At 37.9% G+C, this 26,085-nt stretch overlaps 1 protein-coding gene across 6 annotated transcripts in view; it reads right to left on the bottom strand.

The window, feature by feature from the left end:
* GRM1 (glutamate metabotropic receptor 1) overlaps window positions 1-26,085 on the bottom strand; it is a 408,193-nt gene that overhangs the window by 10,101 nt on the left and 372,007 nt on the right. For 2 of the 6 annotated variants that reach the window (XM_059400900.1, XM_059400899.1), the window contains exon 9: window positions 1,481-1,565. The exons of the other annotated variants lie outside the window; for them this stretch is intronic. In XM_059400900.1, the coding sequence (XP_059256883.1) occupies window positions 1,505-1,565 (61 nt within the window). In that variant the 3' untranslated portion in view covers window positions 1,481-1,504. The remainder of the gene's footprint in view (window positions 1-1,480; window positions 1,566-26,085) is intronic. 6 annotated transcript variants of the gene reach the window in all.

Here is a 26,085-nt window from a genome sequence, read left to right as displayed (position 1 = left end):
GTTTTGTTTTGTTTTGTTTTGTTTTGTTTTGTTTTGTTTTGTTTTGTTTTGTGTCATCACCTACCAAGAATGTACCCACATTCAGTCTTTGCTTTTGCTTTTAGGCACTCACCTTTAAATAATGAAATTAGGTGACTCTCCTCTCTTTCTGGTCCTGCTGTCACAGCAAGACAAACACATCTACTATTCCCATCAATCCCTTTTGACAGGCAGCCAGCAGCTGTCATGATCAGGATCTCCTTGTTGTGCCCTTGGTCAGACTCAACCCATGCTGTAAGAAATCCCCAATGCGTTTTGACTTGGGAAAATTACAGACGGTGCATCCAAGCAGACTAGAGTGACTTTGATCTAGATGAGCAGGGTCCTCCTGACCACCACCTAAAGCATACTGGCATGGCTACCATATTCTCCCCTTAAAGAATCAGTATGATTTGAGTGAGACCACACTCTTCCTATTTGGGCTTTTTAAGGGAATATCAAAACACAGATTTTCCAATGCACTCCACTGAGTGAAGAGACACCATGGCCTCATACGCTGGCCTCCACAGCCAGGTTCAGTAGCAAACATTTGAACAAATTGGGCTCTTCTCATCTGAAGAGCTATTCAAGCCACAGACACCTTATCAGTGGACTCCCTCCTGCTGCAGGAATGTGTACCTTTGACTCTCCCAGGAGTTTGAAGGGCTGTAAAGGAACAGCTGAAAATGACCACAGACTCCATGCACAATGAATTGAACATGGTCTATGTTCTTTTGTTAACTTAAAGAGACACTGTCAAGATCTAAAGGTCAAAAATTGGACCAAACATGCACCATTTTTATCAGATGTTGAAAATCTGATAAAAACACTCAGAATTCTGGAGAAATAACCACATTTCCTTTTCTTAAAACTCTTTTCATGGGACTCACAAAACTTTTGTTTTGTGCACCCCAGGATGCGGGAGGCACCCAGCAGAGGCTCCTGTCAGGGCCCACCCCCTCAAACTGATATTATGGAACTCTCCATAAGTTCAAGGTGTGGCTTTTACTTTAATGCAGACAGCATCATTTCAAACAATTGTGCAACAGCAAAAAAGCAAACAAAAATACAAAAAAAAAAAAAAAAAAAAAGAAAGAAAGAAAGAAAAAAGAAGAAGAAAAGCAAAGAGCTCTGTTTGCCAAGAAAAAAGCTGACAAATTCATGAAGGGGGAAAATTCACTTCCAAGCTTGCGAGTGGGAGTCACAAACAAAAGTGAATCTCCAGAATTGGAAAAAGTATTGTGTCTTGCATTGAAACTTAAAAAAGCAAAAAGACTAACAACTTGACAGTGCCCTTTTAAGAACGATGGACAATCAAATTAAGGCAGTCGTGCACAGCACGTAAATGGTTCCTCATTCTTGATGGCATGCATCACATCTGTTTCCATGTTAGAAAGTAGAAAAACCCAGGAGAGAGAAAGCAAGGGGCAAACCACTACATTGTCCATGCAGCTTCTCTTACACATTCACTGCAGTGTGGGGGTTTTCAAAGCTGCACATGTGCCGACGGACATTGGCTGGTGGGCGAGAACTCTGGCTGCCTCTTCCTGAAGATTGAAAAGAAAAAGACACCCAGTGAGTGAGTGGTTATACATGTGTACAGATATAGTGATCCCACCACTCAGGTGGTGCCTGGGCTTGGTCCAGGGCCTTGCCTGGCTCCTGAGCCTTTCTCCATGTCATCTCCAACCCCATGTGTCTCCCTTGCATTGGCTGTTTCTTGCTGCTAGGCTCATTTCTGAAAGCCACATCAGTGGAGTGCATTCTTTCTTTTACCTTTCAAAGTAAGGTACTCTTTTACTCTTTCCAAGTGGCAGATGCTTTTTCTGCTGTGTGTCTGTCTGTCCAAAATCAGTTCTTTCCCTCCACTCTTGACATTCCCCTGTCCTCCTCATGGCAGTGGGCTCCATCTCCACTCACACCGATGCAGGCTGAATCTCTCTGACCATCACCCCTCTTAAAGGGTGTTTGTGGATTTATGTCTTACATTGTGAATTTTAATTGCATTGTTAGTTTTCCTTCATTTTATGTTATCACAAAAGCATTGTTGTCACTTCCTATAAAGTTCCATTTATCTCTTGGCCCTCGCAGACAGAGTGTATCTGATGGTAGAGAGAGGGAGAGTGGCGAGAGACTGGAGGAATCTGCCACTTGGGGAGAATGCCATCTGATTCCCTGGCTAAAGGTCTCCTTATACAGCACATAGGATGATCTGATAAGGGGAGAAGAGCATTGAATGGTCATGGCAAGGCTAACGGGCAAACACGGGCAGCTGGCTTTTTTTTTTTTTTTTTTTTTTTTTTTTTAAAATTTTTTTTTTTTTTTTTACAGAGAGAGATCACAAGTAGACAGAGAGGCAGGCAGAGAGAGAGAGAGGAGGAAGCAGGCTCCCTGCTGAGCAGAGAGCCCGATGCGGGACTCGATCCCAGGACCCTGAGATCATGACCTGAGCCGAAGGCAGCGGCTTAACCCACTGAGCCACCCAGGCGCCCGGGCAGCTGGCTTTTTACCATCATTTGTTGGAGTGAGGATAAGTGGGTTTCCCATGAATTAAGCAGCACTTCAGAAGGTAGTGGGAAAAAGCCATCTTGTTGCCACTCCACATAAGACAGCTGCCAATCACAGAAAAGAATTTCAGGAACAAGAGGCTAAAGGTGAACCATCAGTGGGTGGACTCTGGGTGGATGGATGGGGGAATCTCAATCTGAAGGAACTCTCAGAGATGAAGTCCCCTCTAGGGATCCCTAAAAGCCCACAAATATTCCCTAAGTATCAGCATTGAGCACCTACCCCCAGATTCTAGTGACAACTATCCAGTGTTAATCAGAAGAGGACCACAACAGTCACAGTCAAGTCAAAGTCTTTGGCTATGTTTCCTATCTTTTTTTCCCACTAAAGTGGACACAAGAGGGGAAACAGAAGAGGGAGGAGCCAGCGATATTGCAGGAGAAGACCACGCCCCCTCCCATTCCACATCTTCCAGACTGAGGCCTGGCACGTGCAAGAAAGGAGAGATGTGAATTTGAGGTTTGAAACAAGAATACACTAGAATTCCTGAATTCAAGGAATCTCATCTGAAAGTAGAAGGTAGGAAAAAAGTCTTCCATAGCACAGTTGAAGGTAAAAGAGAAAAATAAAATTAATCTCTATGCGTATGCCTGCCAAGTTTGGGTCATTCAATAAATCATTTCAAAGTCCCAGAATAATTTGAAATCCTCACCCAAAGATAAAAACTTGAAACACCTTGTTGTAACTTCATTACTACTGTAATGATCCATTTATTTTAAAAAACAGACAAAAAAGATAATGTTTGCTATTAACCTTGCTGAAGTAATTTGTCCCTGACATTCAGTAGGGCCACCTGAAATCACAAAAATGATGACAACAATGAAAATACCAGCAAGTAGATGACAAGGGATAAAAGTATGATGCTTCACTATATAAATGAAGTTATCAGTAAGAAAGAATACTTAACCTACAAAATAATAGGACAACTTCATTTCTCAGGAAGAAAGGCAGAAAATACACTCAAGGCATTTGTCTTTCCCTTGCTAAACTGCCGGCGTCCCTTGAATCCCCCCGTTAATTCTACCTGTAGATAATGTCTGCATATGGCCTGGTCCCAGGGTGCTGGAAAGCCAGGACCCCACCCAGGCTGGCTCAGGGCCCTCTGGCCAGTACAGATGCACCACTTGTTCCTCATCAGAAGGCCCCTGCACTTGGGATTTAGTGGTCTACAGTCATCATTTTGAAAACTGTAATCCTTGTATCACTTAATTTGTGTTTTGTCAGTGATGTTTGTTGGGGAAATGGAGCATGCACTCAGGGCTTGGAGGCTCAGGCTTACCCAGGGTCCTGCCTCCCTGACTTCCCTGGTGCCCCGGGGACCCTCGGAGGCTTCACTACCTTGACCTGCCCAGGGATCACCGTCACTTTCCACCAGTGGCAGGGGCTCTGGGCATGAGAGCAGGAAGATCAAATCAGGGTCAAGTGCACGTGCTGTGGAGCACCTCAGGCAGTGATGGGTCTTCCCCTCCCTGGACTAGCAGGGCCACAGTGCGTTTGACAGGCAACACCACAGGAGTGAGCCTTTCATCCATCCTCTGTGCAGGCACTTCTAGTCCACCTGCTGTTGTCGTAATTCCCTTGAAGATCACTGGTCTGCCAGGGGCTAGGGTAGGGGGGAGGGGTGCGGGGAGATGTTTGGTTCCATTTCCCTGTAGTGTTAGGCCAGGGACTGGATGGGTGGGAATCTGGCGGCCTGAAGTTTGCACCAGCATGGAGTCGCTGAGTGAGGGCTGCAACACTTGGTAGAGTACACACTTGTCCCCCAAATCTCCTCCCCCACACCCGGCATGGGAGTGCGACAATAAATGGCAAACAAAAAACCACAAAGACAGGTTGAGAGAGAGACGACAGGAGAAAAGGCTTTCTATAATAGTCTCTGTAACATTTCCCTCTGTATGTTCAACCAAGGGCCTCATGTTTTCTTTTTGTACCGGGCCGTGCAAATGATGTAGCTGGTCTTGTCTGCTGGGTGTATGATGATGCTAAAAACCACAGGGAAACACCTTGACAGCTCAAAGACTTGACATGCTGACATTCGCATAGGTGCACAGAGTGTGGCATGCCTGGACGATAGCCCTTCGGTCTCCCAGGGACGGGGGAGGGAAATCTGCGGCCTCTGGCACAGACTTGGAATTAACTGAGGCAGTTTGTGGACAGTTCTGTGGATCCTTTAGAAGTGGCAGTCATATTGACAGCCAAACTCCACACAGTAACTTCCAGCAATCCCAAAGCCACCTTAATTCACTATTGATTGAAATAGTTGAAAAATTTCAACATTTCCTTCATAGAGCCATTTTCTTCGGTCTCTGACTCTCTTTGTGTTGAAGTGAAATGTATATGCCCTATGCCTACAGATCTTACTTTTATGAAAGGGGTGGTGGATTAAAGGTTAGAGGCCAGAGCCTTGAAAAATCTAATGCCAGAGTGTCCATTTTATCACTGCACAGAAACTGAGAGGAACTTGACTTCAGGGTATTTTTAGCAACTGTAAAACCACATACTCAACCAACCAGATTCGGCAAGCCGGAGTAAAAGCTTGGAGGGAAAATGCAGCATATGGAGACTTGTCAAATATAAGTCCCAAATCTGTGCTTGAATCTTTTGGCAGAAACCATGGATTTAAAGAAACCCCAGAAATTTAGTAAGAAAGATTCCTCTTCAATTTCTTCTGAAAGTGCAGTTTTTTTTTCTTTTCTTTTGCTCTTTTTTCCTTTCTCTTCTTTCCTTCTATTTTTCTTTCATCCTCTTTTCTTTTCTTTTTTCCTTTCCTCCTTCCTTCTCTTCTGCTCTCCTCTGCTCTTCCTATAGAGTCACTGCTTATGACAAGTTTCTCCCATCTGCTCTCATTGTCCGATTGTTCAACTGTCCAATTGTTCAACTGTCCTTTGTAGAAGAGACCTTCTCTCTTTGGGTGTACTTAGTCCCATATAACTTTGTTTTAATGTGTTATTTTCTTTCTTTCTTTTTTTTTTTTTAAGATTTTATTTATTTGACAGAGAGAAACACAGTGAGAGAGGGAACACAAGCAGGGGGAGTGGGAGAGGGAGAAGCAGGCTTCCCGCTGAGCGGGGAGTCTGACGTGGAGCTCGATCCCAGGACCCTGGGATCATGACCTGAGCCAAAGGCAGATGCTTAATGACTGAGCCACCCAGGAGCCCCATAATGTGTTATTTTCCTTACAGTAGTTCATTCATATGTCAGTTTCTGTTCAAGGAATGATTCTTCACATGAACTTGAGAAGTTGTTACAAACAGGTTTCACTCACGGTAGTGCAGAAGTAGGATGGCTGGATAAAGGCCCAGGAAACCAGGCACTCTCCAACTGTGTATCTGCCCCTCTCAGATTCAGTTTTCTCATCCATAACGGGTTGTTGAAAGAATAAATGTGAAAATGATTCTAAGTAGCAAAATGTTATCGCAGCTTAAGGTATCACTATTAAAACCCTTTCTCTGAAGGATGGAGGAACAAAAGCACAGACAAAAGACCCAGATATTTTAAATCCCAGTGAGATTTAAAGTAGACTAATCCAGAGTATCTCAAAGTTTACTTCATTGTACTTCAGAATGTATTTAAGAATTTCAATAATTTCTACTAAAAAATAAACTCTCTTCAGATTGTGGAGGATGGTGTTTGTGGGGTGGGGTGGGGAACACTAGTGACACTGAATGGATGTGGCAGGAGCGGGTGAAAGCTAGGGACAGAGCAGGTTAACCATCTGTCTGCAGTTGCGTTTCTGTGAGGGGTTTGGTGGTGAGTCTACTTTTAGCAAAGAGAAGCAGTCTATACAATTCCAGATGGTCAGTTTACCATGGAAATAATAATGTGGCAGCTGTCCAAAGTAATCATAAAGATTGGCAGCAACCATTCAAGACCATTTTAGCAGAGTGTAGTCCACCTTTTATTTGTAGTGGTTATAGATAAATATAGGATAATTTATGCCTCTGATTGTTTTCCAAAGCCAAATGCATTTTTTTTCTTATCTGAATTTAAATATTTATTTCTAAATATTTGTTCGTCAGAGAGGAGAGTGGAGCTCTGATTGTATATGAAAGCCCTCTGTAAATGGTAATTTCTTCTACTCTTCATTTTAGTACATGGATATCTAATACTGTACATTAATGTTCTTTATATAAACACACAATGCAGTTTCTCCAGAGAGGTGTAAATACTGTTCTTTAAAGAGAATTTTAATTATAAAGATTTCTAAGCTAATAAGAGCTTATAGAAAATGACCTAATAAAATTCAATTTAATTATTATAGATTTGCCAAATATGAACATTTTTTCCTTATATAAGGTTTTCTTTCTTTTGAAAACATTAAGAACATATTTGAAGCCCTCTGTATATTATTCTTAATACTAATCTAGCCTTTCCCAGGGAAAACTTGGTATATGAATCATCGCTTGGCAGAATTTAATAGTTTTACAACATATATTCATATGTGTTAATAAATAATATATGGTAGTGTTTACCATGTTATTAGATTTTATTGACATGGCATCACACTATTTCCATTCAGTAATTTGCCCATTTTTTTCCATTTTGTATTACATTAATAGGTACAGTTCTAATTCTGTGTGTGTGTTATGTTATTCACCAGACAATACATCATTAGTTTTTGATGTAGTGTTCCAAGAACAGTTCTAATTCAGTTGCTTAAATTAAACTGAATACATACCACATTACCAAAAATATGCTCAATTCTACTGATGTCCACTTAGGTTGTTTCCTACATTTTGCTATTTTAAGCAATGCACAGTAAACATTCTAGATTATGTCTCCTATACACATATATGGGAGAGTTTTCCTAAGTTATGGACTTAGAAGTAGAGTTGGTGGATTGTTGTGAGGGTACGTTCATCTTTCTTATATATGGCCAAATTTCTCTACCAAGTGCTTGCCCAATTTAGACTAGTATGTGAGAATTCATATTATTGTTTCTGTTTGTTTTTCAGACATCTTTTTTTTAAAAAAAAGGCTTTTATTATGAAAATTTTCAAAAATATAAAAACATGAAGAAAATACTAAAATGAACACCATATCCCTATTCAGCTTCAATAATAATATATATGTGAATCTTGTTCTGTCTATACTGACATTTATTTAAAGAAAAGTTAAATCATTATGTTTCATCCATAAGTAATTCAGTATCTAGGCCTATAATATAAGTGCACATTTTTATAATAAAAAGAAAAATAATAATATTATTATATCTAAAATACATTCATAGTAATTCTTTAATATTTGATATTAAATGTTTACTATTAAAGTCACTATTTGGATTTCCCTGATTATCTCATATATTTTTATTTTACTTTTGATTTTCAAATCAGCATCCAAACAAGATCTGTGTAGTGCATTTTGTTGGTGACTCTCTTAAGCTTTTTTTAATCTATAGATGTTCCCTTCTCCTTTTTTGATGACTATTTATTTGTTGAAAAAATACTGATTGTTTCCCAGATTATAGATTTTACTAGTTGAGTAAAATGTTCCTCTGGTTTACTGGTTGAGTAAAATATGTTCCTCTGCCACCTATATTGCCTATGAAATGATAGTTAGTTCTGAGGGCTTGATCAGAATCATGATTGTGCAAGGAGTATAACATATAGGAGATAGTGTTTGCTCCCTATCATACCAGACCAAAAGGCACATAAATTGGGGTGTCTATTAATCACATTAAGATTGATCAGTAGGTTCAGGTGTGATCAGCCTAATGCATATGTTACAAAACTTCCCATCAGCCTTTCATCTAATGGTTTTAGCAGTCACTGATGATCATTATGGAGATCATTTTATTACAAAACTGCAAAATGGCATTATTACGATTCTATCATCCTTTCTGTATTTGTCAGTTAGATTTCTTTTCTAAAGTAGAATTTCCCCTCATCAGATACTTAGTTCCTTTGATGTAGAGTTCAAACAGAAAACACAAGACAAATGGGTGATTCTTTTCTTTTCTTTAGAAATGTTCAGAATAATGATTTGGTTTTCTAACACCCTCCAACAGCGATCAGTGTATCACCTGTGGCTCTGCTTCCATTGTCTAATTGTTTCCTTGACTTTTTGTAATATTATCCGAACTTTTCCATGCCTAAACCTATGATACCTTCACACTTAAACACATAAAGCACACACACACACACACACACACACACACACACACACACACACATTCAAAAGCACACATACACATATAAAATAAGATTCTGTAGAGGCAGTACATGGTAGATGGTATTATCTGTGCTAGAGTTGCTTTACCACCTTATCTGTTAAGCAGAAGAGGACAGATTATCTTAATCTAATCCAGAACTGAGCTGAGTCAAAGTTATTTTATAACTGGGACAGGAACTGGTCTACTCTATGGTATATCCCTTCAGGACTTTCAACAGAGCATCTGACTGTGCACTAGTACACCTCATCTGGTGGGTGTTTATCACCTCAGCATTAAGAGGCTATGGGAGCTTCTGGCCAGCTTTTCAAAGATTTTCAGCTTAGATTTTTGGCTTCCTGACCCACACAACTTCAGAATTAGGCAAATGATGGGGAGCCCTGACCCTAAGACTGAGTGCCTCTGAGTCTCCAATTTTGTCAGTCCAGCATCAAGTGGTTGCTAAAGGCATTTCTGTTTTTTTATTCCCCCCAAAGGTGGGTCTGTCTCCTTTATTGAAAGACTCCATGAAAATACCACTCTATGTCAGAAGTGTTTAGTTTATCTTTTAACCCTTCTGATCTACTCAATTGCAGGCAATTGCAAATGTTTTGAGAGAGAAGCTAGACATGTGTTGAAGCCTCTCTCTCTCTCTCTCTCTTCTTAGCACTTCAGTCTGATGGCCACAGCATCTCTTCTGCTTTCTCTCCTCCCTCCACTGACTCTGCTTGGGCCATGACTGGATACTCAGCTTGGGTCATGCCTGGATTCTATTCCCTCAGTGCGGCCTGGAGTTGGCAGATGCTCCCTGAGAAAAGCAGCTGCAGATCACTGGTTCACTTCTTGGTTCTCCTCTCTCTGGTATTCTAGTCTCACTCTCCTTATCACTTCAGTAACTCCCTGATAAAAAAAAGTTTTTGTTCTTTTATATAAATTCCTGAAATTTCTTTACTCTTCACAAGATTTTGCACATATTTCCTTTAGCATTCAAACATATTTATCAAGTTTTTGACCACATTGCAATGTATATTATTTCTTTGCATCTCCCCCGTGATCCTTTTCACTTTGTATTATATAAGTTATTGATGTTAATTCTTATCTCCTACATTTGATAGGCCATAGTTTCTGAAGGGCAGATTCTATATCAGGTTTACCATTGTGTGCTTCTTATCTCCCTTTTTTCCTGCCCCAACTTTTGGAAATAAAAGGAAACCATATAATCTCTCATGCAAAGAATGATCACTTTTAAGAATGAAGGGAGTGATTTAAAAGTCATCTTATGACAAAATGCATAACCAGGGACTTTGGTGGAGGACGTGAAAATACATATGGGCACCCACTTAGAGTAAATGAATGAATGACTGAAAAAACCAAAACAGAATGGAGAAATAATCCTAATAGGAAAATAAACCAGAAATACTTCTGAATTTCTTCATCACTTTGGTAGTTTCAGGAATATCAAAAACGCTAATTGTTTTTATAACTAATTCCTAAATTAATTTTAATATTAAATATTGAATGTCATAAAATCCCCACTGAAAATTAAGTTTACAAATAATAAGTAAAAATAACATGTATGTATTTATATGTGTGCGTAAAAATGAGGATGTACCAAAAAAATGGTAATCGTGGTTTTACTTCTGTGTATTCATAGAATTATAGATAATTTGTGCTTTCCTATATTTTCCAAATTGACTACAATAAATATTTATCACTTTTTTAAATATGAAAAATAAGCACAATAAATAAATATTATTCTAAAAAAGTTTATAATAATATAATTTGGGAGTAAAATTCCTTCTCCTCATAGCTTTACCCCAGTAAACTACGGCATTGCCTAGGATCTGTGAATATATTTTCTTCTGCTGAAAAAAAAGGTTGAAATAAAAACTCTACAAATACATATTAAAATATGAGCTACTAAAGAACAATATCAAATAAAAAGTATAGAATTTGGAAATTCAAACTAATACCTTTATGAAAACCAGTATAATATTGCAATGTGTAATTTAAAGTTGCCAAGAGAATAAATCAAAAGTTCCTATCCCATGACAAAAACAAAAACAAAAACAAAAAAACAAAAAAAAAGCACACACACAACTTTTGTGACTTTGTGTGGTGATAGATGCTAACTAGACTTATTATGGTGATCAATTCACAATGTGCCCAAATATCAAATCATTATATGGTACACTTAAAACTAATAGTTTATTAGTTTATACCTGAATTTAAAAAAAACGGGGTGGGGGAATATCAGTTAAAAATTGGAAAACTAGATTATCTCAAATTTCTCTCAGAACTAATATTCATTTAACTGAAGACTCTTCTTATGAAGTTAATTATAGTCCACAGTGATACAAACCATTAATTTTATGTATCTCTGTGAATACAGATGGGGGGGGGGTCTCAGTTACCTAAATTGACCTAAATCATAGAATCCATAAAGTTTTTGTATATTTTGTACTTTTACATATGTGCTTATCTCAATTTGAACATGAATCATGTTAAGTTTCTTGTATCTCTAGCATTTGACAAATATCTAAATAAAATATGAAAAAATCATGTTTGCCAAACATGTTATATATGGCATAGAAATTAAGTGATCATGGCAAATTAATGCAGGTGTTTAGAAAACAGAAAATAGTTGCTGATAACTCATCATAACTTGTGATTCATGGGGGTGCCTAGGTGGCTCAGTCAGTTGAGCATCTGCTTCTTGATTTCAGCTCAGGTCATGATCTCAGGGTCATGAGATTGAGTCCCAAGAAGGGCTCCACACTCATTGAGAAGTGTGCTTGAAATTCTCTCTCTCTCTCCCTCCCTCTCCCACTGCCCCTCCTGCTTATGCTCTCTCTCTCTCTCAAATAATAAATAACTTGTGATTCATTAATCATAATTTCAAGTTCAGTTTAATTTTGATCAATTAAAAATGATGACTCCTTGGGGCACCCGCCTGGTACAGTCAGTTAAGCATCTGACTTTTGATTATAGCTCAGGGTTGTGAGTGATCTCAGGGTGAAATTAAGCCCTGAATTGGTCTCAGTGCTTAGCACAGAGTCTGCTTAATATTCTCTCTCCCTTTGCCTTTCCCCACTCTCTAAAATAAATAAATAAATCTTTTTAAAAAATGATGAATTCTTGTTATATATTTGATTTGCTAAAAAGACCAGGATTGTCAGTCAACTATTTGCCTACCCCTTGACAAAATATTTAAAAAATTGAAAAAAAAAACAAATAATTACTTTGGTAAGAAGCTTAAAATTGAAGTAATGATAACAAAAAGGACTTAGGTCACCTAAATCTAGAATTGTGTGAGGCTTCTGATATTCTTGTCTATGGCATTCACAGTATTAGGTAAGTTTCTATTAAAGTTTATTTTATGCTACCATTTCTCTTTAAGCAGAGGCATTAATATCTTCATGTCACCACCCATCAAACCTGAAAAAGAATCAAATAGCAATTATCTTGTGATTTCCTTGTATTAGATGTATAGTCCCCATAGCCCTAAAAGAAATTATAATGATATCGTAGCTTACTGAAAAATGAGAGGGGGAGATACTAAAATTGGTATAAGAGGACATCGGCTTCCAGCTAATATGTAATACCTTGGGGTAAAACAACTCTCTCACTGAGAACAACTAGAAAAAGCAGATTCAATATTTTTAAAACTCATTTACAGACATTGAAAACTGTCATGGCAATCAGAATCCAACGTACCAACTCAGAAATCCAAGTCAGAAAGAAGAGAACTTCAGAAAAGTAAGTGGATAATCTTCAAACTATTTTGCTCTGGGAACACTTGATGATTCTTGGTTCAGGAAAAACAGACTGAGCATGCAGGCAGAGGATCTTAACGAAGAGGGAAAGCAGCAAGAAAAACTTTATAAATGCATAGGCCTATAGACATAAAAACTGATTTCAAGTCTTCCAAGGCAACAAGGACTTAAGGAGCCAAGATTCTGGAAGGAGGTCTCAATCTCTCTCTCTCTCTCTCTCTCTCACACACACACACACACACACACACACACACACAAAGAGACTAACACTTAGGAGGTTCCCTCATGAAAACTGTACAAATCTCAGGCTGCACAAAGCACAGGATACAAAGTTAAGTAGAAAGCTGCAGGAAATCAGAATGAAGTTTCTGGAAGTCTCACAGCACTGAGGAATCACATTTGAAGTTAAAGGCATTTAAATAATGTGGAGCCTATGGAAAGAGTGGGGACCCACAGGACCCCTGGAGAGCTGTACCCTAGTAAAAGGATGTGCCAGCTGAAGCAGAATAAACTTTACAAAACTAAAATACACACTCAAATCATCTCAGTAAATCACCGAAGGGTGTACATATCAGGAATATACCAGCATGTATCGATTGTGCAAAACAATAATAGTCATGTAATATGAGATGTAAAATGTGTGCAGAATTAAAATGCACAACAGAAAAGCACAAAAGTTGACACAAAGCAAATGCAATTAAAGTATTTTAAGATCCTGGCTTTGTTTGGGAAGTGTTAAACTACTAATTTATTTAAGATTACAAAAGTCAGGAAATCCTTATTTTACTCTCTAGGGTAACCATAAAAAGAATAATTAAAAAAATGTTAAGCTAAAAAATTAGTAGATGGGAAAATTGAGTATTAAAATGCTGTATTAATCCAAAGAAGGTAAGAAAGAAGAGAAAAACAAAAGGAGAATAAACATAAATGGAAGTAATCATTCCACCGAGACAAGCAGAAATTAAGTAGATATAAATATGATTATGCCAGCAATTAGACCAACTGAAGTTAGCTAAATATTCTAATTCAAATATAAGTATTATCAAAATGATTAAGAGACAAAATCTAAATCTAACCATGTGCAGCTTATGAGAGATATTCTTTAAACATAAGGAACAAAAAAGCTGAAAAACAAAGGATGGAAAATGTATAACAAGCAAACATTAACCAAAACTAAAAGCTATTAGCTACACCAGTGTCAGACAAGGTAGACTCTATTTTGGCTAACCAATATAGAAGAGAACCAAGGAGAATTTATTTTAGGAAATCCAGGAATGGATTAGTATTCAATAATAATTCAGTTTATTCCCCCATGTTAACAGAGTAAAGTAGAAAAAAAAATCGGATATTTCAACTGATGCAGATAAAAAGATTTTGACAAAATTCAATTCCAGTTTATGATAGATTTCTCAGCAAACCGAGGGTATATAGGAGTATCCCCAACCTGATAAAGCTAAATTATGAAAAACCCTGGATGTAATGTCATGTACAATGATGAAATTTTGAGTAATGGTAATGATGTCCAGAGCCAGAATGGCCAAAACAGTAATAATGCTGGAGTAGTTATATTACTTAATTTTAAGACAATACAAGATTTAGGAATAGAAAACAGTGTGGTATTTTCGTAAAGATAGGCAAATATATCAATAGAACAGAATAGAGAGTCCATAACTGGGACTAAAACACCAATGTCATTTAATGAGGGAAGGAAAGTCTTTTCAAAAATTAAGCTGGGCAGAAGATATGAACAGACACTTCTCCAATCAAGACATACAAATGGCTAGCAGACACATGAAAAAATGTTCATCATCACTAGCCCTCAGGGAGATTCAAATTAAAACCACATTAAGATATCACTTTACACCAGTTAGAATGGCCAAAATTAACAAAACAGGAAACAACATGTGTTGGAGAGGATGTGGAGAAAGGGGAACCCTCTTCCACTGCTGGTGGGAATGCAAGTTGGTGCAGTCTCTTTGGAGAACAGTGTGGAGATTCCTCAAGAAATTAAAAATAGAACTTCCCTATGACCCTGCAATTGCACTCCTGGGTATTTACCCCAAAGATACAGATGAAGTGAAAAGAAGGGCCATCTGTACCCCAATGTTTATAGCAGCAATGATCACGGTCGCCAAACTATGGAAAGAACCAAGATGCCCTTCAACGGACGAATGGATAAGGAAGATGTGGTCTATATACACTATGGAGTATTATGCCTCCATCAGAAAGGACGAATACCCAACTTTTGTAGCAACATGGACGGGACTGGAAGAGATTATGCTGAGTGAAATCAGTCAAGCAGAGAGAGTCAATTATCATATGGTTTCACTTATTTGGGAGCATAACAAATATCATGGAGGACAAGGGGTGTTAGAGAGGAGAAGGGAGTTGGGGTAAATTGGAAGGGGAGGTGAATCATGAGAGACTATGAACTCTGAAAAACAATCTGAGGGGTTTGAAGTGGCAGGGGGTGGGAGGTTGGGGTACCAGGTGGTGGGTATTATAGAGGGCACGGATTGCATGGAGCACTGGGTGTGGTGAAAAAATAATGAATACTGTTTTTCTGAAAATAAATTAATTAATAAAAAAATAAATTAAAAAAAATTAAGCTGGCAAAACAATTTCTATTTTAAAAAAGTTAAAAGAACCTTGACCTATTCCTTACACCATGTATTTTAAAAGTATTACAGTACTAAATGTAAAAGTCAAAATTATAAAGGTCCTAATTATGAATTATAAATTATAAAGGTCCTAGAAGAAAATTTTGAGGACTTAGAATAGGCAAAATTTTTTAAACTGAACACAAAAAGCACTAACCATAAAAGAAATGATAAATTGAACTTCATTAAAATTAAAAACTTCTGCTCATCAAAAGATACCACTAAGAAAATGAAAAGTCAAGTCACAGATTGAGAAAATACTATAATACATGTATCTGGCAAAATCTCATATCCAGATTATAAAAAGAAGCCCTAAAAATAAATACTAAAATACAAATGACCCAGTAAAAAATAGGCAAGAATTTGGATAGATATTTCATAAAAGAGGACATATAAATGATCAAAAAGTACATGAAAAGAATTTTGAGGTCATTAGTCATCAGGAAAATGCAATTTGAAACTATAATTAAATTCTATGACGTACTCATTAGAATGACTAAAATGTGAAAAATTATCAACACCAAATGGATCTCATACACTCTTAGTAGGAGTATGAAATGGCAAAATCTCTTTGGCAGTTTCTTGTAAATTAAATATGCAGCTGCCTTATCATCCAGCAATTCCACTTCTAGGCATATACGTACGAAGAATGAAAATATATGTTCATAAAACCTAGTATATATATGTTGATTGTAGCTCTATGTATGATAGTGAGAGTTGGAAACAAACTAAATGCCCATTAGCACATTAGATGAAACAAATTTTAGTATATTTATACAACATAATATTAATCAGCAATTAAAAGGAATAAACTGTTGATCCATGCAAGAATGTGGACCAATGTCTTTCACACAACATGAGGAATGGCGATATAAGAGAAATCTACTATATGATTTCAATATTTTGAAATTCAAGAACAGGCAAATTAATCTATGGGGATTGAAATCACAATAGTGGTGATTGGAAAGTGGAAGAGATTAGAAAAGAATGAGGGAAACTTCTATGGTGAAGACAATGCTCTTTATTTTGACTGCAGGTGCGTTAATGGGGTATATCATGAAATTTTCTAAGTTAATCAAACTGCCATTAAAATCTACACATAGTTGGGATGCCTGGATGGCTCAGTTGGTTAAGCGGCTGCCTTTGGCTCAGGTCATGATCCCAGCGTCCTGGGATCGAGTCCCTCATCAGGCTCCTTGCTCAGCAGGGAGCCTGCTTCTCCCTCTGCCTCTCCCTACCACTCTGTCTGCCTGTGCTCACACGCTCTCTCTCTCTAACAGATAAATAAATAAAATCCTTAAAAAAAATCTATGCATAGTGATATAATTATGTAACTATGCTTCAATAAAAAAGAATACGAAATGAAAGGATAAAAAAGATTAGAAAGAAAATGTACATATTGAAGTTGGCCAAAAAAGTTTCAATATACAGATATTAGAAATGTTTGAAGGGGAAAAAAAAGCAAGGAAATGAATACTGAAGATTATATATAGCTCAAGAAAATTTTCCTGAAATTGTAAAAAATAAGACCTGTAACTACACATTGAAAGTACTGACAGAGGAAAACCAATATGAAGACATGTTCTAGTAAAACAAGCAGACTTCATAGGAAATGGAAATATTTTATTTTGGATGTCTAGGAAAAAACTAGCAGGTGATTTATAAGGGAAAATAGATAATCATCAGAATTTGGGGCAATAGATCTCTATGTTAGCTGTAACTAGAAAGGCATGATCTCAGGATCCTGGGATCGAGCCCCGCATCGGGCTCTCTGCTCAGCAGGGAGCCTGCTTCCTCCTCTCTCTCTGCCTGCCTCTCTGCCTACTTGTGATCTCTCTCTGTCAAATAAAATAAACAAAAATTTTAAAAATAAACAAAAAAACCCATCCTTTATTGTAGGACTAAAATTAAATGAAGGTTAAAAGGGAGAACATATAGTATGTAATGACTATATACTCAGATAATGTAGATACAGTAAAATTAGTTTAAAAGGGAAGGATGAGAAGATCAGATGTGAACTACCATATTTAACATTTTTTGAGTAATTAATTGGTTGTGGTAGTATTAGTAGTTATCCTAAGACACTTGAATGGCTACTGTGGAATAACATAATTATCTACCTCTGAGACATTTCAATCCTACCATCTCCTGTTTCCTTGGAAACTAGGATTCTTCCTGTAGAATAAAGGAAATACATATGTGTAGTAAATAACATATGAGTTATGAACTTCTGGATCAGAAAGGCTGAGAACAGCCTTACACACTTTAATAATTAAACATTTGATAGCATTGAGCTAAGACAGCTTATTTCACTCTATTAATTCTAGGGATCCTCTTGTCGTTGGGACTTAAATTTTCAAAGAGCCCATGGGTCTTCAGCGCCTTCACCCATCTCCACATCACAGAGGTCTATGACCATTTCTAATGTTTGTTTTGGTGACTGTTCTTCTTTGCTTTAATGTCTGATCAACCCCCACTCTTATAGATCAATCATGGTATAGATGTGCTAACACATTTAGTCTGGTAACAGTTAAATGTTATAGGCTTTGGAGCCAAACCATCCTGAGGTGACTGCATATCTCTGTTTATTTTATAGGTCTTAAAAGGGAATTTTGTGAGCAACCTCACTTTTTGCCTTATTTATTAATTATTTATCTGAGATCTCTCTTTTCACCACCACCTGCCCAAGCCCTGGGTCAGGCCACTATAGTCTCCCACCTGGAGCCTACTCCCCAAGTCCAGGGTCTTGAATCTTGGTCCCCAGCACTCCTCCGTGCTGAGGCTGGAGTGCCAATTATAAAACTCGTAGCTCACGGATGGCCGGATGACCTTAGTGGATTTTCATGGTTCAGATGGTAAGATCCAAGCTCCAAAGCCCTCAAACTAGACCCTATCTGGTCATAGCTGACTGGTCCAGTTTCTTCTCATCATACTTTTCATTCTTTCTTGTCTGCGGGCATCCTGGAATTGCTTCATTTCCTTTAGCCTTGAGTATTTTTTCTGCACAGTGCCTTTACATTCTGATTCCTTGACTGCTCTACTCCATTAGTCCCCTCCTGCCATCCCTAGCTAACCCCTTCTCTGCTTCAGAAGTCTTATTTAAATAATGCTGCTTCCTGGAACATGGCCAGGCTCCCTGCACTGCGACTGGTTAGATCCCTCTAATGACACTCCATAACTCTTTGTATTTAGTCTTAACAACACTAACTACACTTGTATTTACCTGTTCCATGTCTGGTTTCCTGGCTAGATTTTCACCTCCATAAAGGCAGGGGGTGGATCTGTTTTGCTCACCACTCTATTTCCTGCACTGTTCCAGTACTAGGCACATACTAGGCACTTGAAAATCATTTGTTGAGTGAATGAGTCATTAGTGGTTCTCTTACCAAACTTAAAAGGTATGTATCAAGTCTTGAAACCATACTAACTATCAGAGCAAAAGTGATTTTATACTAGGATCAGCTCTGGAGTAACTTTTGACTTTAAACATTCAGAGCTAAATATTTTTTGTAAGAAGAGTTACTGTCAGCCCTATTGGAAACACCCCCATCCCGCCCCCCCTCCCGCCCCCAACTATGCTACAGTATCTCTTGCCTCTACATCTTTCTCTGCCTTAAACATTTTCCCTGTACCTTCCCCAACCTTAACCCACTGCTTGGTCTAGCTAATGGCAGCCATTATTCTTAGCTATCTTAGATCCCTGCCTGACTCCATCCATGGTCTACACTGGAGGCCCCTTTTGTTATGTCTCCTGAACATGCTATCCATCCTTTCTGTCCTAGGACTACACTGCCACATTGTTGTCAGGGCTCTTGCTGGTGTCCTCTGCTCAATTCAAAATTCTGTGGGATTATAGATCATTCAATATTTTTTCACCGGTAAATTGTCCACAGTTTGTAAAGTAGTAAGCCCTCCATATTTTTTTTTAAGCAAAGGACTGAATTATGAAAACTTAACTAAAATTGCTTGAAATACTAAAATTTGCAATAAGACACTGACAGAATCAATGGCTAAAGTCACGGAGCTGGCTAGTGACATAGATCCATCCTTCCTTTTCTTCACTGCTACTCCTGCCCTCTGGTCATAAATCCTTCTATTATACTTTGATCACGTATGTCTTTTTTTTTCTTTTTTTTTAAATTTATTTATTTATTTTTGATCATGTATGTCTTAATTTTTTTTTCTTGGTTAATCTTTCCCACTCCCCCTCCCATAGCCATCTAATCCAGGTAACATAAGCAGTGCAAAATGGAAAATGATATTAATTCCCACAATGTTTGAGAGAACTTACTAGGAGCAAACTAACTATACATTTTTATAGCTGGAAAAATCAGGGAAAGGAAAATATTTCTCTTTTTTAAAAGATCTTATTTATTTATTTGTCAGAGAGAGCACAAGCAGGGCAAGCAGCAGAGGGAGATGGGGAAGCAGGCTCCCTGTCAAGCAAGGAGGCCGATGAGGGACTTTATTTATCCCAGGACCCTGGGATCATGACCTGAGCCGAAGGCAGATGCTTAACCAACTGAGCCACCCAGGCGTCCCAGGAAAATATTTCTTATTGATTTCTTTTACAGGGTTGATTTTCAACATGTTTAGCAGAAACACTAGGACTTGTCTTAATTTTATTAGCAGTGGACTCCTCATTTATATTGAAAAAAATTTGCATAGAAGGTATCCTTAAGGTGTCTTAAATTATAGGAGTTCTCGTTTACCCTTTTGAAACAAAATCAAATTATAGTCATATAATTTTCTTCTTCTATTCTATAACCAATGTTAATAATAAGCAATATTTTATTGTTGGCCTTTAATTTATATGTATTTTATTTTATTTTTATTTATTTATTTTTAAAGATTTTATTTATTTATTTGACACAGAGAGAGAGATCACAAGTAGGCAGAGAGGCAGGCAGAGAGGGAGGGAAGCAGGCTCCCCGCTGAGCAGAGAGCCTGATGCAGGGCTCAATCCCAAGACCCTGAGATCATGACCTGAGCTGAAGGCAGAGGCTTTAACCCACTGAGCCACCCAGGCGCCCCCTTATACATATTTTAATTCATTCAGAAGACAATGTCCCAATGACCTATTTTCCTTTAACAAAATAAAACACCTTTCCCCCTCCTTTTTGATCATCTTTAGGCAACTGAGAAGCATCTTATAGTCAGGATTCTTTATAAAAGTAGTAAAGACAGGGTTTTTTGTTGTTGTTGTTGTTGTTGTTGTTGTTTAATTTGTTTGTTTCTATAGTGCATACCTTTATAATAAATGCTGTGTCAGAGCTATAACATTTTCTTTCCCCTCCATTGGCATAGCTACTAGAATTTGGAATAATCACTTATGATTTATACAGATAGATGATTGTCCTTCACCTCCTTAAACTGAGGTAGACACATGAGACAGGCTTAGCCAGTCAGTTTCTGTGTTATGTAGAGCAACATGGGTAGAGAGAATGAAAGCGGTCTCTTTGGGTAGCTGGATCTATAAATACTGCGTGTAAACTCAGGAGCATAGGGATGGTTGTCTTTGGATGGACCATGAGGGCCCATGACATGAAGAAGGCAGATTTATGAGGAGAAAATGAAGGAGGCAGGCAGGGAGGAGACAGGAGGTGACCCTGAGAGCTTTCTCCTCAGGAGCCCAAACCCCATGTGTCCCATAAGCATTCCAAATCTTGTTACCATGGGATACTTGAAAGTAGTCCTTATATTCTTTCTGTAAATAGTCCAACCCTTTCCACTCAGACTAGCTTAAGTTGGCTCCTATAATTTGTAGCCAGAGAGTTCTAATTAGGGAGCCTAAGGGTCTCTTCTCATGAGCTGAAGCTTACAAATCCACTGGTACTTTCTTCTTCTTATGTTCTTCATTCTGCAAGCTGTTAATATTTTTTGCTCTTGAACTAGCTTTACAAACACGTTGCTCACATGGCCTGCTTCCCTTTAGAGTAGGTAACACTTTACACTGAACACTAACAGATGGAATGCAAATGACCTCATCTTTCTTTAGCTATGGCCAAGTACGGACAGGTTGCCAAACCATGTCAAACAGGGTGTCCTTCCCCACACACATCTCATGCTAAGTCACACCTGCATGTGCCCACTTTCAGCAGATACATGCCCTTCCATTCTACATAGCATAGATGCCATGAACTAATGATAATGGTGATGCACACTGCCAGTTTTCAAAACTCTCTTTATAGGATAGTGTAATGCAGAGTTATGCTAGTATATAAATTCTCATACATCATCCCCTATTTTCAAAATTTCAGTGTCACTAGTAACAGCTATTGAGATTTGACTATGTGCTAGGCACTGAACAATGCTCTTTTGGTACATTTTCCCATTTATTTTATATGAATGGAAAATAAATTTGCTTAGGCTAACTTAAGTTGGTTTCTATAACTTGCAGCTTACGAGTTATAATTAGTGAATCTATAGGCTCTGTTCCCATGATCTGAGAATATCCATGGTCAGGTTCAGCCTGCAGGTCTCCAATGGGTCTTCCAATAGTTTCTTTAACAGGTGACTGTTACATAGAGTGGGGTAGATAACCTAATAAATTTCTGGCTCTAAATTTACCATTCACCTGAATCACCACATTATATCATTTCCTGTCCTTCCCACTCACTCAAATTTATTATAATGGTGTGTTATATCAATAAACTATGAACTTCTTGAGGGCAGTCTACATGTCTTATTCATTTTATTGAATACATGAATGAATAAATACATTATTGAGGTTGCAGGCATAAACAGCTATTAGAGTGATGGTTTTATCCAAACAAACATCCTCAATGATTTTAGTCTCAACTCTTTCTCTTATAAAAATGGCTTGAGCTTTTCAAGCCTTAGGTTCTTTGCACAATTGTGTTATACGGACCTCTCTTGGATATTCATATAGAATATTCTGAATTCAGGGGCCCTTCAGTGGCACAATCAGTTAAGTGTCCAGTTCTTCGTTTTGGCTCAGGTCATAGTCTCAGGGTCATGATCTCAGGATCATTAGATCAAACCCTGGGTTGGTCTCTCCATTTAGCACAGTCTGCTCAAGTTTCTCTTCCTCTCCCTCTGCCCCTCACTTCTCTTTTTCTCTATCTCTAAAATAAATAAATCTTTTTTTCTTAAAAAAAAAGAATATTCTTAATTCAGTTTGAAAACTATGTACTGTTAACATATGAGGATAAAATATTATATTTGGGAGCTTGAATGTGGATCAGTCATGTAAGTTTATTTGAATCTGAAAGAAATGTAAAAGGTGACCTATATTCAAAAGGAACTATGTTCTCTTTGAAGCTGCAACATAATCTGTACCTTATGGTCTCAGTGTAGAACTTGAAAACATAAAATACAAGTTTCAAAAGGAGCTACTTCTGTGTTATTTGCAAAATGAGTGTATTATTAAAAAGATTAAAAAAATAAGAAAATAGTGATGACTGCAAATTTGCAGCACCTGATGGGGGACAAGTTGTGTCCATCCCTCCTTTGTCCTGTTGTGCATCCTTTCCCCACACCTAAGCCCACAGCCTCTGCAGCTGGTCCCTCACAGCAGCAACTTCTCCACATGTGACAGACATACCGACTTCTCTATTTTCATTCTAAATGATGGCTAATATGCTTCCGGTGGCACAATGTTCTATCTTTCAGGAAGTGAAAACATTTTGGCTTGGTTTTTTGGTGGGGGGCATTAAGTCTTTACCCTCAATAAAATGTCCTCATGCTGGCAGGCTCCAGCACTATGACTAGCTGTCAGGGAGAGATCCAAAGATTTCCAGCTCCTTTCAATCACAGCTGAATAAAGGTACCTGTGTTAGCCCCAGCTGAGTCTGTCTCTGGATCCACAACATCCTTCTTTCTTCTACAAACAACTGCTACTTATCAGCTACGGATCCTCTAGCTCCCCCACTCATTCCAGGAAAGCATGTGGTACTTTCCAGACTTTCTTTCATATGTCCCTTCTCAAATCCTACACTGTAAGTCCAGACGTCTGATAAAATCAGTAACAAGGGTTGTATTTTCTTACTTTCTTTTTTTTATTTTTGGATTTTAATTAAAATTCCTATAAATTTCCAGCCTGATTTTTTTATTTTTATTTTTATTTTTTAATGTCAAGCAACACACGTGTAGTTAAGTGAGAACCATTATCAAACATAATCAGCATGTTCTTCAGAGTTGATGCTTCATTGGTCACAGAGTTGTCAATAGACGGCGAATGACTGTATTGTAATGGCACAGGTCTGAGTCAGGTGGCTCAGCATAAACACATGCCTCTTTTCTTAGATACAAACAAGCTTAAATCTCTCCTCTCTTATATCACTCCTCTCTCCTTAAATACTATCTAGAATTTTAAGTTCCCTTAATGCCAAACTCAACTTATTCTAATAGAAATTCTATCCACATCACAACACTGAAGTCACTCAAGGATAACCATAGAGTCTCCATCCTTGGGGAACCAAGGATTCCAAGCTCGATCTTCTTGGAACAGTCTGTTATACACTGAATGTAATAAATTAGGTATTTATATAAAAAATACCTAATTCCTAAATTGAGCTCTAACCCCCGGTGTAATGTTATTAGAATGTGGAGACTTTGGGAGGTAATTAGGTTTACAGGAGGTCCTCAGAGTGGGGCCTTCATCTGGGATTGGTGCTCTTACAAAAAGTGAGACCACATAGTTCTCTCTCCCTCCTCTTCCCCTCTCCCTCTCCCCATGCTTGCACAGACAAGAAGTTACACGAGCACACAGCTAGAAGGCAGCCATCTGCAACCCAAGATGAGAGATCTCACCAGAAACCAATCATGCTGGCATTCTGATCTGGGAATTCTGGACTCCAGAACTGTGAGAAAATAAATGTCTGTTGTTTAAGCATCCAGTCTGTGGGATTTTACTATGGCAACCCAAGCTAACTAAGACACAGTCTCCTCCTTGGTTTCCAGGATACTGCAGTCCTCTTGTTTCCCCCATTCTTTTTGATTCCCTTGTGTTTATTGCCTTTAGGTTTTCCTTATTTATATCTTATTTCTCAAGTGCAAGTGTTCCCTAATGTTCTTCCTCCTACTTTCTTCTTAAGTCATAACCACTCTTTTGGCCACTTTAAACATTCTAACAATTAAGCCTCAAATCTAGAACTCTGGCTCAGACCTTTCTTTTGAGCTCCTGACTTAAATCTCTAAATAACTTATGGCTGCCTCTATTTGGAATGCCTTTACTGCATCTTCAATTGATTAAGTCTGAAACCCAACTCATCCGCATCTCCCCAGTTCTACATCTGTATTCCACCTTCCTTCTAGCTGTATTTTTCCAGTCATACAGGGTCAAATCATGAGAGGTGTATTCTAGGTTTTATTTCTTCATTCCTCTCTGCAAACCAATAATCCAACTCTAATGTATCAAGCTCAGAAAAGTGTTTCATATTCATACCTGGGGTTGGACTTTTACTTCACTGCTCTATTTTAAAATTCTTAACCTGTCATTTGGGTTACTGTAACACTCTATTGATTAATCTTTCAGCAGTCAATCTCTTCCCATAAAGCTTACACATGACCATAAAAATCACAAAAATCCTTAATGTACCTTGCAGTTTATATAAAAAATACCTAAGTTCCTTCTTAAGACACTGATTATTATCAATTATTATCAATAATCTATCCTCTTTTTGTAGGACAAATTTGCCCACCACTATACTTCTCCATGTACTTCATTCATATCAGATTCCACAGTGTGGCCAGAAAATGCATTCACATTTCTAAAGCTTCATTACATGACATGCAAATGTTTTCTCCTGTTGAAAACAACCTTTCAGGCCAAGTTCAAACGCCACTTTCATCAAGAAATTTTTTCCTGGGGTGCCTGGGTGGCTCAGTGGGTTAAAGCCTCTGCCTTCAGCTCGGGTCATGATCCCAGGGTCCTGGGATTGAGCCCCGCATCTCTGCAGAGCAGAGAGCCTGCTTCCTCCTCTCTCTCTCTTCCTGCCTCTCAGGCTACTTGTGATCTCTCTCTGTCAAATAAATAAATAAAATCTTAAAAAAAAAAAAAGAAAAGAAATTTTGTCCTATCCTTCAGCAGGTACTGCTCCATTAGCTGGACCTAATCTCTTTCTTTCCTGACACCCACAATGTTATACTGTGGTATTATGGCACCTAACCCAGCATAGTTAGTTATATTTTTTGTTTCCCTTACCATATCACAAGACTGATGCAGTCTGTGCCTGCTTCTTATATCTTTTTTTTTATCCTAAATATTACCTAGCACCACATCAAGTATGTATGTGCTTTTAAGTTTACTCTTGAAACAATGACTGATTGAATAAATGAATGAATAAACAATTCATCCTCCGTAAATATTACTCTCAAGTAGTAAAATTCTATGACAAGTACTTAGATAAAATCTTTTGATATTTACTCTAAAAGCAAGGGAATATTTACAATACTGTCACTTTTCTATAATACTTTTAAAGCCATTTATTGTATGATTACAGCAAAAATAATTTCAAAATGACAAATTTCTCATTTACAAGCTTATTAGAATAGTGACTGAGTTCTTTCTATGAAAGAAAACAAGTTATTTCTATTTGATTGTGATGTCTGTTGGCACCTTACCATATTTCCTTTCATAATCAAAGGAAGAAAGACAAATTAAAAGGCATACCCGGGGCATAATCATGAATGCTGCGGGCTTAGTGACCTCTACTTGTGGACAAAAATGTTTCTAGCCGACCAAGAGAAAAATTTCCTCAGAGCATCATTCTATTCAGTATGTCACTTAGCTTTTGCACTCAGTAGAAACATACATTCAAATGCGTAAGAAACAATTGCAAGAGCATAATAATATTCTATTTATTTAGGAACCTATGCTTTTTTTAAAGGCTTTATTTATTTGAAAGAGAGAGAGTGCGAGCAGTGGTGGGGGTGGGGGAGTAAAGGAGGA

The sequence above is a fragment of the Mustela nigripes genome, chromosome 5 (assembly GCF_022355385.1).
Source record: "Mustela nigripes isolate SB6536 chromosome 5, MUSNIG.SB6536, whole genome shotgun sequence".
Classification (NCBI taxonomy): domain Eukaryota; kingdom Metazoa; phylum Chordata; class Mammalia; order Carnivora; family Mustelidae; genus Mustela; species Mustela nigripes.
This window is presented reverse-complemented; position numbering and strand designations above follow the sequence as displayed.